This window comes from Pinus tabuliformis, chromosome 7 (assembly GCF_031772625.1).
Source record: "Pinus tabuliformis cultivar Carrire ecotype Pingquan chromosome 7, CPIR1, whole genome shotgun sequence".
NCBI classification, from domain to species: domain Eukaryota; kingdom Viridiplantae; phylum Streptophyta; class Pinopsida; order Pinales; family Pinaceae; genus Pinus; species Pinus tabuliformis.
Window position 1 is genome coordinate 260252174 of NC_142293.1, and position 14888 is coordinate 260267061.

Sequence of the window (14888 nt, forward strand, 5' to 3'; positions counted from 1 at the left end):
CACCAACCAGAAATTAGGGGTCACCGACAATTTTAAAGAGGCAAAAAATTCTCTCTTTCCGACCACCGGATTCTGTGCACTGACACTTCGCCAAATTGTTGCCTCGTTAGTCACTGCAACTGGGCCTAGTTTGACCAAAATTTTGACCAGTTATATCTTGAGCATACGAACTCGGATTTGAGTGTCGTTCGCATTGTTGGAATTAGGACAACGAACACTACGATCTGGTCATGGTTCATTTCAATCTGATGACTAACTTTTGAGCTTTTTCAAAGCTACTACTATTTCAAGATGTTTTTAGAGCCACTTGAATCATTCCTCCCACTGGGGAGCTTTTGGTCCTCCAAAAGCATGAACATAATCTGCAATTGTTGTGTTACATTCTCTGCATGACAAGTGTTCTTACAGGTCACACTTCCTTCTCTTCTGCCCTTCTTTTTCGAAGACATAAGTGATGCACTGACACTTGCATCCTCTGCAAACCTGTAATACAATCTTTGCAAACTACATGACCAATCATGACCCAAGCATCACAATACTTCCCAAGAGTTTATTACACACACTCTTTGGTCAAGCTTACATCATAATTAAAATCAATACCCTAGCTATCAATAAAAAGCCAAAACATCATCGTTGCTTTAATAAGCGATGGAAAACACATCATCACTTTTACAATTATATTGCAACACATGATTTACAAAATGCAGCCATGACAAGCTACTATGTCTAGTAAAACTATCTCTCACTCATCAAAGTGAATGGGTCATATTCTAGCGTTGATTAGTTTATTGAACAACCTTACCAACTAGTTTTCTCACCGGCGCTTTGTCCTTGAGACATTGCTCTGGATGGAGCCTCCAACATGTGGCTCTTTGATGTCCACCTTTGTTGCAATTATTGCAAAAAATCTTCTTCCTGCATACCTACTTAACCTTCTTCTTTCACTAATGCGGAGAAGGTCTTCCACACCCCATCCTCTTTCGTGTTTCCGTTCTCTTCTAGCACTCATCAACCACATGGTTATGCCAACCACAAAAACTACATGGTTTACTACACCATGATTTTTGCTCATCATTAACAATATGCTTGTAATCAAATGAAATTTAGAACACTAAGACTTTTTATACAGCTGTTGGCAATGTATGGTGCAATTTTGGCAATGAGAGCTTGCCTTAGCTCTTCCTCTGCAATGTGCACTGTCATGGGAGGATTGTGATGTGTTCCCATCATCCTCTTTCTTTGATGGTTTCGACAATGCCTTGGAAGCTTCTGTTGCGTTCGAGCACTCTCCTTCAGTGTACCCCAAACCTGCAAATAGAGGTCTTTATAAAACCTCCAATGGTTGATTCATTCTCTGGCCACTAACACCAAGTCCTCCTCCTTTATACCCCATCTTGGTAAGGATTCTCATGTTAGATCCTGAAATGGGCACCTCCATATTTCCAACAAAAATAACATCATATGAAAATGAAACTGAAGAACGATTAGCATCATTTAACTCAGTTGTCGGTTCTGAAGCAGGTAATGATGGCTTTGTTAAGCCTTAGTTGCGCTTCAAGTTTTCCAAGGCCTCTTCCGTGGATAATAACTAAAGTTGCAATCTCTGTTTCTCCTCTTTTTCTTCTCGTAGAAGTCTCCTCAATTCAGCGTTCTCTGCTTCAAGGCTTTGATTGATCTCCTCATCTAAATGATAAGAAGATGATGAAGAAGAAGAATGTTCACTCGAGGGGGTAGATGGAGCATCGTCCTCTACTCTATATTTCTCTCGTTCCTCTCCTACCATCTTCTCCTCATAATCTGCGTAAATTATGTCTACCATGTGTGCCATCTTGTGGAGGACCTCATAGAAAACATTTTTGTTCTCCATTTTCCTTCTTGTTGCACGTTCAATCATTCACACTTGCAATTCACATTAGCGAGAAGACCACTCCAATACCAAACTTGATCTGGATCTCTTCAGCGACCGGAATTAACTAAGATCTTTTACTTTTGTGATGTTAGCATAATTGCATGTGAAAGAGTATGAAAAGCCACATGTGCATACTTTAAAGAAGATGAAACATAAAGACAGCCATCACATCAAGAACACAAAATATATTGATAATAGAGTTCACCTAGTGTGGGTTACGTCTCTAGACCCGGTGTCAATAATGGAGAGGTCGCTTCATTAAATGATACAAGATGATGATGAGTACATGGTACATTCTTTGTCATTACAAAGATAAATTCCCTCAACTAGAATGACATGTCTCTCCACAAGATGTTCTCTTATAGGAACTTTCACTCACATGGGCCCTCCTTCAGCGTGACAAGCTAATAAATTCTCAAATGATGTGGCATACAAGTATCCTTAAACATAATGGTATCAAGGATCTAAACAATAAAAACATCATCTCAACAAATCCAAAGAAAGACATGGCATCACGGCTTCATATACCTCCACTTTCTGGGATGGCCTGAAATTGCAAAGCTCAGTTGCAAAAACAGAGATCACCATTGAATTTGTTGTGTGAAATCGTGTCGAACAACTATAAAGTTGACCCCTTTCTGACACGGTCAAATTCTGGACCCTCGAGAATCTCGAAGATTCTCCCAACGATTTTTTCTAGGAGATGGGCAAAAAATCCGCTACTCAGATGAACATTCTGAGTCCACCACCAAGCTCCCTGTGATATTCTATGAAGAATGACTACAAAGTCTACATCATTCCGCCTCTGTCAAAAATCAACTTCCAAGAAAATCTTTTAGATTCCAAAAGATTCTCTAAAGATTCATCACCGCTGACCGCCTGAAATTTTACTGCTCTGATGAGGAAATAGACCACACCATCATGTTCCCTGCGAAATTCTAGTTCATTTGAGTATAAAGTTGACATGATTCTATCACTGTAAAAAATTGTCCTCCAAAAAATCTTTTAGATTCCTCACAAGATTCTCCATAAAAATATGTTGTGGAATATTTCTTGGGAAGATTCCCTCATAAATTGTGCCTAATCACGGTTCCTGTGCGTGGTTCTGGCACTTGGCTCCCATGCTCGTCCTCTCGGTCCCTCACAGCGTTCGCTCCCTCAGGGGAATGAAGAAACCAAGTTTAAATACTTTTGCGTGGGTGGATATTTCAATTAAAGGCTCGTTGCGCCGTTGGTGGAGTGGCCCAATTGGTCGCGTGATGCCCACGTTCAAAACCCGACCTAGGCAGGGTTTGTTGGCACATTCATTTTTGAACTTGCGCGGTTAAATTGGGTGACATAATGGTGGTTGCAATTTCGACATTTAACGTTTTGGAGTGCACGTTGGTTGAGTGGTCCTTAACATGTAAAGACTAATGGTGGATTTATGTTGTTGGTCGCTGCATCGGACAAGTCGGCCCCCCAGCGGAGGCGGGTTCAAACCCCGTCAGCCCATATATATGGTGTTGTTTAACAATATGATAGTTGGGTCATGGGCGAGGCTCTGGGTCAAAGTCGCGGGCCCCGACCCTTTAATTAACTTATTGTTATAATCTCTATTGGGGAGGTTGGCGGGGTTCGTTGCCCGTCACCCCAAAATTTTATTTTATATATATTGGACAAAAACCACCGACTGGAAACTAGGGGTCACCGACAATTTTAAAAGAGGCGACATGTTCGCCCTTTCCAACCACCGATTTCTGTGCACCAACCCTTTGCCAAATTGTTGCCTCGTTAGTGACTATGACTTGGCCTAGTTTGACCAAAACTTTTACTAGCTATATCTTAAGCATACGAACTCGGATTTGAGTGTCATTCGCATTGCTACAATCAGGGCAACGAACATTAGGATCTGGTCTTGGTTTCATTTCGATCCAATGACTTTGACTTTAGAGCTTTTTCAAAGCCACTTATATTTCTAAACGTTTCTGGAGCCCCCTGGATTTGAGTGTCGTTCGCACTACTACAATCAGGGCAACGAACATTAGGATCTAGTCTTGGTTTCATTTCGATCCAATGACTTTGACTTTAGAGCTTTTTCAAAGCCACTTATATTTCTAAAGGTTTCTGGAGCCGCCTGGATCACTAACCCAGGTCCCCTCCTCCAAGGCCTATATAATTCCAACAAACTAGACTTAGGTAAACCTGAGTAGTATTTCACTGCTATGTAGTTTGACACATAAAACTCAAATTTGAGTCTTCACCCCTTTTCATCCATATTGACCTTGTTGTTTTCCTCCCTATTATCGAATTCTTTGTTTTTTCTTTACTACCAACTTGCTGCCCCATTTTGCCGTGAGGCCCAAGCACTGCAATCATTGTTTTACCATTGTACAACCATGCCCTTTTCCCTTCATTTTTTGCTACTCTAATTTTCTCCACTTCTTCCCTTCTCTCCTCATGTTGTTTGATGGTTAAATCTTCATCTAGTAAGAAGTGAGAGTCTTTCAAGAGTTTCTTTTTGCTCAAGAGATGGTGTTTGTCTAGCATGCTTGCCATAATGACTTTAATCGATCGAGGCCTCTCTTCACATATCTTCCCCACCCTCCTTGCTTGGCAAATTTTCCCTTTCTAATGTAATTTCTCTTTCAAAAAGTCCCTTGTCAAATTGAGAGTGCTTTCATTCTTCCCATAATCTCTTATTCCCCTGATAATAAAATTTGTTTCCTTGTCATTTCTTTCTTTGTATTCTCTTCCCTGTGCTCTATGAACACTTGCATCTTCTTCTGTCCTTATGTAACCATTAGTGTCTTCATCTCTAGCTTTGATTTCTTTTGGACCGTCTTTCCTATTGTTCTTTTTTGTCTTCTCTTTAGAAATGTCTGTTTGCTAAGATACTTGTGTATCTACCTAAGTTGCTTTAGAAATTATCACATCCCTGCTTGCTGCTATTGATTCTTTCATGGTTTGTCACATTGTCTTCATACTTTGTCATTATTGTTTTCTTGTCTCTAGAGCCTCTTGCAACATTGTTACCTGTTCTTTTAAAATTCTATTACTTTCCATTAAACATCGATTTGCAAATATGATCTCTGAAATTTTGCAATCTCTTCCATGTTCTATGGCTTCCAAAATCTCCAACCTTGCCCTGACCTTCATCAGTGCTTGGACATAGAGATTCGATGACCAAGTAAGAGGTATAGATGTGGGACTATAAATGGTTGACTCTTCTTTATGTGTGTTGCTTTTATTTATTTTCTTCTCTGGCACTGGTTTTGTCTTCTTTGTTCTCATTTAAGGCAAGCAAGCCTACGCCTTAAAATGACCCGATATTGCTTTGTATTTACCCAAATCCACTTTCCTTTTTTTGTTTGTTGAAGCAATTTTGACTTGACCCAAATGATTTGTTTCCACAAACACTGAGATTTCTTTGCCATTTTTAACATTTACTATTGATTTGCTTTCCATTTTAAGATGAAGCCCCACACTAAATATCCTTAAGTTGGAGAAAAAAGAATTTTTCACTTTACTGGTTTCGAACCAGAGATGTGTAACAAAAACGCTAAACCCTTTTGCAGGTTCAAAAGCTAAAGTCAAAAAAGTTCAGTGTTAAGCATTGCATTCAATCGTGCCACTGGTTAGTGTTCAAGTCTCTTGGAGGTCACTCTTTTGTTTCCTCGGACTACGGCACTGTAGGTATCAAATATGGCGTCTCGTGGAAAGGAAACCTTGTTCCTATGCTTCCCTCCATCGTTTATTTGGTTGTTTATCACATATTGCAGGAGTGGATTCGTAACGTGTATGGGCACATTGTTGTTGCAACGCCATGATTGTGTGGGTGCCACATAATTATTATTATATTATTATTATTATTATTATTATTTATTTTAACATATTGCAGGAGGGTTTTGTAGGATGTATGGGTTATTATTTACAACCTTCATTGCGATTTTGTTAGAACACTTGGCCACCCCTCTTTGTAAAAATGTTTCACTCATTTGTTCATCTCATTTCACCCATATGAATCAAATCCAGCATCAACAAGAAAACTAGGCAAAGGTTTTGGCGGAGAAACTAATAAATTGAAACCAAAAACTTTTGAACTTTAGAAAAAACTTAAAAAAGTGCTAGTAGTCGTTCCATAAACCTCCTTCAATCGATCCAAATTGAAAATCTTCCCATTCTAGGGAAAAAAATCTGCACTCCAAGCTCAAAATATTTGCTGCAAAAAAGCCTCCACTACTAATGCCATTTCTCTTCCTTTAAGAGAAAAGTAATGTTTTAGAGCTCGGATGTTGTAATCCTTCCACCAAGGAAAAAGAACATAATAACCCACCTTTGTTGATCATGCCACAACATTGAGCACTGCTGGATTGGGGAACATCCTCACATCGCCCAACACTAGAGGACATCCTCAAGAGGTCCTTAATACATTGCCAACAAGTAGGACGTGCTTTGGGGATATCACCAAGTTATTCTGAGACCTGAGGATGAGGGGTGACCTTGGGACATCACCAACTCATCCGCAAGTCGTTGTCACATCCTAGGACACAAGGAATGTACCCAAAACACATCCCATGATACACTTTCAGAGAAGGGCATTATTGATGACAATCCAAGTCCCAACATATCCCCATGGTACACTTCAAGAGAAGAACATTATTAATGACGACCCAAGGACCAGTTTCAAGTATAGCCTTCCAAGCATCCCAAAGAAAAACATAACGGGAGACATGGTTAGAATTATAATTCTACTATTTCCACTAAGCAGCCCCCTTTTAGTGCTTAATGTTCATAATGTGCACAAGCTTCAATGTGGTTCATCCAATGTAGTATTTGTCTAGCATTTATAGATTAAGCATACAAGATCATTTTATAGTTATTCAACTCTACATATGACTAAAACCATTTTTTTTTGTATTAACACCTTTAACATGTTGATTTTCCACTATTAAACACTTTGGTATGAATAGAAACTAAATGATTTGATATTAGCATTGTTAACATGTTCCACCATTGATACTAGCATCCGGTATGAAATCTCGTTAACACCAGGCATGTTCAGAAAAAACAGTACGACAGTCCTACATGTATATGATAATACAGCTATAGCATTTATGGTTCTTTAATTTCCCGTATACCAAAAAGCACCAACACTTGTACTGAGCATGGAGTCGAAAACAAGACCAACTTCAAAAGCAGATGAGATAATAGTTCTCAGGCAAAAGTGCATGGTATCTTACTCTTCATCAGGCTTGTGCAAAATGGTTAAGTATCACATAAGAAGCTCCTCAGCCAAACATGAAAAGAAAGCAACTGAAATATATGATACAAATAACCAAGTGGAATTCAATTTATACTTTTAAGAATTAAGGCCCGCAAGTCAATAAACATACATTAAATAGCTACCAAAATTTTGTGACAGTTTCGGAAACGAAACAAAACAAAAAAAGCCCTCTAAAAGAACATATTTTGTTCCAAACATACACACATAGAGCAGAGTGTGCCTTGTTAAAATACACAACTCAAAACCACTGGAGGTACATTTTTACCTGTACAGGTAAGGGCTTCAAAATTGTTCCTTTGCCATACTGTACAGACAAACTTACAAAGATTGTCTGACCAACAAATGACAAAGTTGTCACATTCATCACCTCGGAGAAAAATCCGCAATTCACCAAATTTAGCAACGAGGCCAGCTCCTCAAAATAGAAGAATATTGTATGAAAGGTTTGATGGTGGAATGGTCCAGACAATCACACAAATTCATAGATTAATGAATCCATCTTTACGACCTTCAAAACCAGGTCTCAAAAGCTTCTTCTCTCGCTGCAAAATCAAATTGGATATGATATCAGCACACTAGCCAAAATTAACTGCCAGCATAGGCAGCTGGGGAATTGAAAAGCATAATCAGAAATATAGTGATAATTTGCACACTTAATTCATTTGCTAGCAGTGATCAAATGGAAAAGATAATTATGAATAGTCCATTCTAAAGTGAACTTTCGTCAAGCCATTCTGGAGTAATCCTAAACTCATGTGAACTCATGTTAATACTCAAATTCTATTCAGTTGTTTGTCAAGGTGTTTCAACTTCAATTTCATTTCGGTCATAATCAATTTTTTCCGTGCCCCATAGGGATATTATCTCAGGTTAGTTTCTAATACTCAAGATATATATTCAAGACATGAACTAAAATAAGTTGAATAGGTTTCCAATGGCAAACTGGATAACATCTCTCAATAAACAAATTTCAGCAGACAAGGATACCTGAACGCTGAGGTATTAAAATCTTTGATAAAAGTTCTGACAACATATGTAGCATGGGTAATGGAAGCTCTATTTTATCATCCACAGGCCATCCTCAATTAGGGGTACTAACGCCTCACCCTCTGGCATAGTGATCTAATCATGTGATCTTTTAACTGACATTCCACTCATTTCTTGTTCTATAAAAAGTTCATTGTGAGAAGCTAAAATCTTGCAAGGACACATACCTTAGCAATAAGTCGCTCCTTTTTTTGTTGACTTCGGTGAGCAATGTGTTCTGCTCGAGTTTGTTGTTTTGCATCTGCAGCTTTTTCTTTAAGTTCTGCTCTCTCCTTCCTGCCACAGTTAAGGACAAGCATCCCCCAATATAGATATACATTAAATCTCAAGTAGGCTACAATGTCAAAGAAAAACAGTGGACAAAACATTATCTGCATTTACAAAACATTACTACATTTATATAAGGTCTTTCTCATAACCACATAAATTACATTTGGAGAAATAGAGCAAATAAATGACATTAGCAATTCATCAATTTTGTATTCAAATGGAAGATTTAGTGCTGTCCTCGAGATCAAACTACCATGTGGAATATGGAGCAAAATGCATCAAGAGAATTTTGTGTATGACTTAACACAAAACAAAAGGATCCAGAGATAAACCTTTTTGGTCACTTGCTATAGTATATAGCTTCCTGTAAATTTCCACAATTAAGCTTTAGATCTAGGCTCTAGCATATCCCAATAATATTTGAAATGTAAAGATGGAACATGCAAAGATTAAGACAAGACGTACAACATACCAGGTCTATGTCTCACTGATAGGTTCACATATATTTTTGAAACAAATGCATGTTATTATTAATAGACAAAAGAAGAAACATCAAATAATCAAGTGTTTCCAACCAATCATGGCTTCTAGGTCATTGATATGACTCGGATCTCTTATTTATATGTACACATAACCTTGTAGATTCATACCACAAAGATAATGCCTTCTAGGTACGTTCTTCGTTCTTCAAGTAGACTCTTTGTTGGTTCACAAGATACACACAGATTTCCGAAGATTATCTTGGCTTCTTTGTCACTATTAAGTCTCGGATTTCTTATGTGCACAAATCAGATATTGAAGATAACTCCCTTTATAAGGACTATCTCTAGTCCACAAACTATGATTCTAAACTCGGCCAGAAGAAAAGAATAAACCCTCCTAAATAGGCACTGAACTGTTGTTACTAACTCCTTGATTAGGTTTTCGGCTTATAGAGATCATGCCCAGAATTTGATTTAAGGCTTTCAAGGAGCTTGGTCCTAGGAATGCTTCTGATTTTTTTTCTTGAATGGAGACTTGTCGACAAGTTTCTTAGTGATTTTATTCTTCTCTTGCTTGGGCTTGTCCTCACCTGAGCTCGGATACCATGTTAATTTTAGGTTAACATGTTCTTTGCTTAGGACAGTTACTTCATAGTTCAACATTAGCCCATTTACTAGTCCATTTATTTGCATTAGCAATCACATGAAACATAATCACCTTGATAGTAATTGAAGAAAGAACATAAATAAAAGATGCAGAAGACGAGTCAAGACAAGAGACCGCATGAAATTTGTAATGTCTCGTCTTGAATTAAATGGAACATAGGGATATTAGCATGCACACAAGACTCGTCTGCACTGCACTAGTTTATATATTAGTTAATATGGAAAAATGTACATATTTAGGGTAACGAATTAACTATTGAAATGAATACCTAACTCACAAGAATATAGTAGGGTACTTGATATATGTACCACTGCCATAATATATATATATATATATATATATACTAAAGATAAATGCATTATAGTGAACTCGCTACAAAGGAATTATGTACCTTACTACATATAAAGGAACTATACACAAAGGAATTATGTACAAAAGAATTATAATATATATATTATTCTAACAAAAGAAACGGTGTATTCTATAAAATCAAAGGAAAGTAATATATATAATAAAGAGAAGTGTATATATATATTAAATTGTGAATATAATAAAGAAAAGTATATATAAAACCATAATACTATGAAAATAATTTGATTTAAACAAAAAGGGAAACATAATATTATGATAAAGGAGATACATTATAAATAAAAGGGCATTGTCAGCGAATCGGGAGGAAAGAAAGCGGTGACCGCCTTTGCAACTTTTGAACTTACCAATTAAAAGCGATGGAGAAATTGGGAAGCAGTGGAGTAATCTCTCGAGCGTAAAAGGAGGAAAGGTACTGCAGAAACGGGGGAGAAGAAAATTTTATATAGAGATAGGCAGAGGAGGAACTTACAAGAGAAAGACAAAGAGAAGAATTGAGCAGTTCTTGAAGCTTTTGGGCAAGAGGGCCAAATTACTTCGAATTTGAAGTATTTTGGAGCTGGGTACTGAGATTGTACACAGTTTGGCTGGGAGGTTTTTGGTCTTTTGTTAACGAGAGTGAGAACTGGACCAAATCAGAAGCATCTTCAACCACATAATCACCAGGTAGGTACTCAACATCAAATTGATAAATCATGATATTCTGAATGGTTATATCTTATTAAAAATTTCAAAATTAAGGCTTTACAAAATTGGCTCAAGCCAAGGAAAAACCCCAAGATGGGGAAAACCCTTGATCAAATCTTCTTATTATCAATTATCAAATGATTAGTAGAGAGAGAGAGATAGAGTAAAATGATTCAAAGTCAACACTGATTTGCCAATTTGAAGATCTAACATCACAACCCTTAGACGAATAGATGGCCCATTCAAACTGCAATCCTGGCATGAGCTGGTGGCGTACTACTGAAGAGGGTTGGTCTGGTTAGGGCTGCATACAGATCACGGTGGACCCTTCTAACTGCTCCAAAGCTCCTCCTCTTTGCTGCAGCTTTACTTGATATGCATGGTTGTGCCCTTCATTGGCCCTTAAGGCTGGTTTGTACCAAGATTAGGCATCTCAGCCTCCTGGTCTAGGCTAATACAGACCTGCGGCCCTACCTGAGACAACAGATCAGAAGTGCGGCTCCACAAGGAGAGAGTTTCTTCCTTGAGATGACCACAAACCAGCCCAGAAATAGTTACTCAGGCTTGGCCTCATTTTCTGCTCTTGAATTAGGTCCTGCAATGACAAATGACCCATACAAACTGTCCAGAATTTCACCTAAGTTTTCCAGCTGTCTCTCAGAAGAATCTCGGCCCTATTGCAGAAGAAAAACCCATAATAAAACAGCCCTTGGCCTCCTAGAACTCGGCTACCTCGGACATACATTGGAGCCCCTTTTTGATTTAACAAATGAGGTAGGAGGACACCTCTTTATATACAAATTTGTGACGGTGAAGAGACATGACGTTTCGGCTTTACGAGCCTACATGGAGTTGAGGCCGACCTTCACAATTTGCATATGAGTGAGCATAAATTCAAAAACACATTTCTCCTTATCCAAATTTGATGATCTTTAGGTCGATTTTGGTACTCTCAAAAAGAGGAATTCAGTGCAATAATCATCTCCATCAAATGAGCTGTCCAAAGTGGAATCTGGCCCTAGTTGCCAATTTTAACACAAAGATGAAGCACTTCCACCAAACAGGAGCAATCGACGGAGAAAAATATGCTACCATTACCATATATGCGTAAGCTACAGCATAGAGGATTTACAAACAGCAGTTGTGTAATATGCCAGACTGCAGAAACAATCAAGCATCTAATGTGCGGCTACAAAATATTTGCACAATTACCCATTCTACAAGCAACATTCAATATACAGTTCCTCATGATCTTAACTTGATGTCCTTGTGTCAGTCATTGGAAAGAATGTAGAAGTATGAATGGGATAAATGAGCTTATATTCCTCCCCATCTACACATTTATGCCCAAAAGATTTAGGGATACTTTTTCCTAAAACAACTTTGGGTTTCTCCATTGTCCCACTGCAATCAATTCGTTTAAAAAAAAAAAAATTGAAATGCAATTTGTTTTTACTGAGACAAATAAGCCCACAAAGGCCATATACTATTGCGCATAAAGTTATTGAATCAAGGACTTATATAATGCCATTGTTTTCTATTCTGAATCTAGCCTTAAATACTGGCTATGGAATTCTTTCAAATTAATTTTATTTTTCAATCTCGGCATAATGCATTTAACCTTCTGGTGAGTAAAATTGCAAACTAGGTCACCAAGATCTACCTGTGCGTGTTTTAGTGGCTAACCAGAGTTATCTTTGGGCTTCTTTTTTCCAAAATATGATTGATTTTCATGCAGTGCAAAAGTTCACTTTGCAAAGTCTGGCTCTAAATCACAATGGGATGTATAGATAAGCTTCTGCTAATGGATACAAATATCATGCATTAATTCACCATTTAAAGAAAGATATCATGAATCATTCCTATTTATCACAGTACCTTCCCAATATCCATAAAGAAACTTGTCAGAGTAGACCCATTTTTCTCAAATTATAAAGCTTTACTATATATAATTGCAAAGCATGTCTTCTCGATAATCTTTATCCCCTTCGTTCATTTATATGTGGAAGTTATAGTTCATTCTATCCACGGTTGTCAGAGTTTGTGAGTGAGAGTGTTGATGTTTGTACTTTCTGTACAGGCCTAAGTGTCTACGCATGCACAAGTCCCCCAAAGTCTCCGTAGGCACTTGACCTAGTATGAGCAAGGTGTTTTTGTAACTTAGCCTAAGTTAGACTTGGGAAAAGCACGTAATTATTATGTTGGCTTATTGAGCTAAAATAAACTTAGAAAATGTGAAGTAAATTACTTCAGTGAATATAATTTAATCTCAACCATTGATCTCAAGTGAGACAATATCTAATCTAGGCCGCCAATCACTTTGGAGATTAGGGTTATGGTTTTAACTTTTAGCTTAATGACAAGTTCTAAAAGCAAGAATAGGGAAAAGGAGAAGACACCATACAAAAGCACAAGATTGAGAGAGGCATCTCAGCGAGTGTGTTGGGTCCCAGTGGGGCAGCAATTATTGAAAATTGTAGTTAGGTTTGGTCTTCATAATTATCTTTGTATTGTATCGATGTATATTTCATGAAAAAGCAAAAAGAAGAAAGGAAAAAATTATTACTATTATTATTTTTCTAGTCAAACATGTTCTTCATGCTTCTAGGGTTTATTTGAGTCAAGAAAATTTGGCATGTGTCAAAGTCTCATTTGGACAGTTCGTATCAAAAGAAAAATATTATTTTTGAGTTTAAAAGAGTCATTTTGACCACCAAGACCAAGTCAGCCCTGCCAAGAGAAGTCGGCCTAAAAGAGGCCCAATTCAACCACATGGATGGCTATAAAAGGAAGAAACTTCGTCCTCATTTGCACACTCTCACACACACAAGTTTGATCTCTGAGCAAGAGAGAGAAAAGAAGTGTGAAGGATAAGGAAGAGAGAGAAATCCATGGAAGGGCTGAACTGCAGATCTGAAGTTGCAGGGCCAAAATTCTGAGTTTAACCAGATTTAGTGAAGTTTGAACTGGGTTGACTTTGTGGACTTTGACTTGTTTGAGGAAGGTTCTGAAGGAGGACCCACTTGGGGTTTGTGGAGATCTTGGTTTTGGTCTTTGGGTCTTGGATGTATCACTTTAATCTGATTCTATAAGAAAAGAAGTTGTTTGGGTTTCCCCCTTGTGGGTTTTTTCCCTGGCTTGGAGCCTATACTTGTGTTCTTTGTGTTCCTGCAATCTTCATGCATTTTTATGTTTTGGTAATTGCTTGATGAAGAAGACATAATTAATTAATAAAAGCCAACAAATACTCACAAGTAATTATCAAGTAAGAGGAATCAACCCTAATCTACAAGATCGTTGATTTCTCAACATGGGATCGGAGCTAAGGTGAAGGAAGTATGAAGAACAAATCCTTGTTGGCACTCTTGTTGGAAGACTCTCTTGAAGCAGTGTTCTATTCTCTATCTCCCTCTCTAATGGAAAGCTATATAAAGAAAGGCCTCAAGACTCTTAAGAGTCTCCTTGAAACTGTCAAAATCAAGTTCATCTTCTGAAGTACTTGTTGGAGCCTCAAGACATATGACAGGGGAATGTAGTCAAACTCCAAACCCTATCAAAAGGAATTTCTTCTCATTCAGTTGAACTTGGAGACAAGAAGAGCTACTCAGTCAAAGGAATTGGATCTACTTCTTTGGAGCTGGAAATCGATGGAAACATTCATCTCAACAATATACTCTATGTTTCAGGTTTGAAAAAAGAACTTGCTCTCTATTTCTTGTTTAGAAGACAAGGGTGATAGGGTTGCATTTGTCGATGGCAAGGTTATCATATGGGGTAAGGGACCTAGTATTGAAGATGCTAAGACTATTGGGATTCGTGAGGGGGGTTGTATAGGCTTCTAACACTTCTTCCTCAAGCTCTAGCGCATTTAGATATTAATCCTTGTGAGTTATGGCATAGAAGGTATGGTCACCTTCAGTATAAGATATTGCCATCATTGAATCATATGGTTACTGGTATCCCCAAGCTGAAAGAAGAGCATGAAGGAGTTTGTAAGGAATGTGCTCTTGGCAAGAATGTCAAGAAACCCTTTGCAAGTAGTGATACAAGATCCAAGGAAATATTGGATCCCATATATTCCGATGTTTGTGGACCAATGGCAAAGAAGTCTCTTGGAGGTCATCAGTACAATGTAACATTCATTGATGATCACTCTAGATCTATCTCCTCAAGTCTAAAGATGAAGTATTT

General features: G+C 37.9%; 1 protein-coding gene across 2 annotated transcripts in view; it reads right to left on the reverse strand.

Annotated features, from left to right (window-relative positions):
• Positions 1 to 7231: 7231 nt before the first annotated feature.
• Positions 7232 to 14888, reverse strand: part of LOC149246834 (uncharacterized) — a 173803-nt gene continuing 166146 nt past the window's right edge. For both annotated transcript variants that reach the window (XM_089458036.1, XM_089458037.1), the window contains exons 10-11: positions 8390 to 8498; positions 7232 to 7717 (exon numbers count right to left, since the gene is read on the reverse strand). In XM_089458036.1, the coding sequence (XP_089314162.1) occupies positions 7655 to 7717; positions 8390 to 8498 (172 nt within the window). In that variant the 3' untranslated portion in view covers positions 7232 to 7654. The remainder of the gene's footprint in view (positions 7718 to 8389; positions 8499 to 14888) is intronic.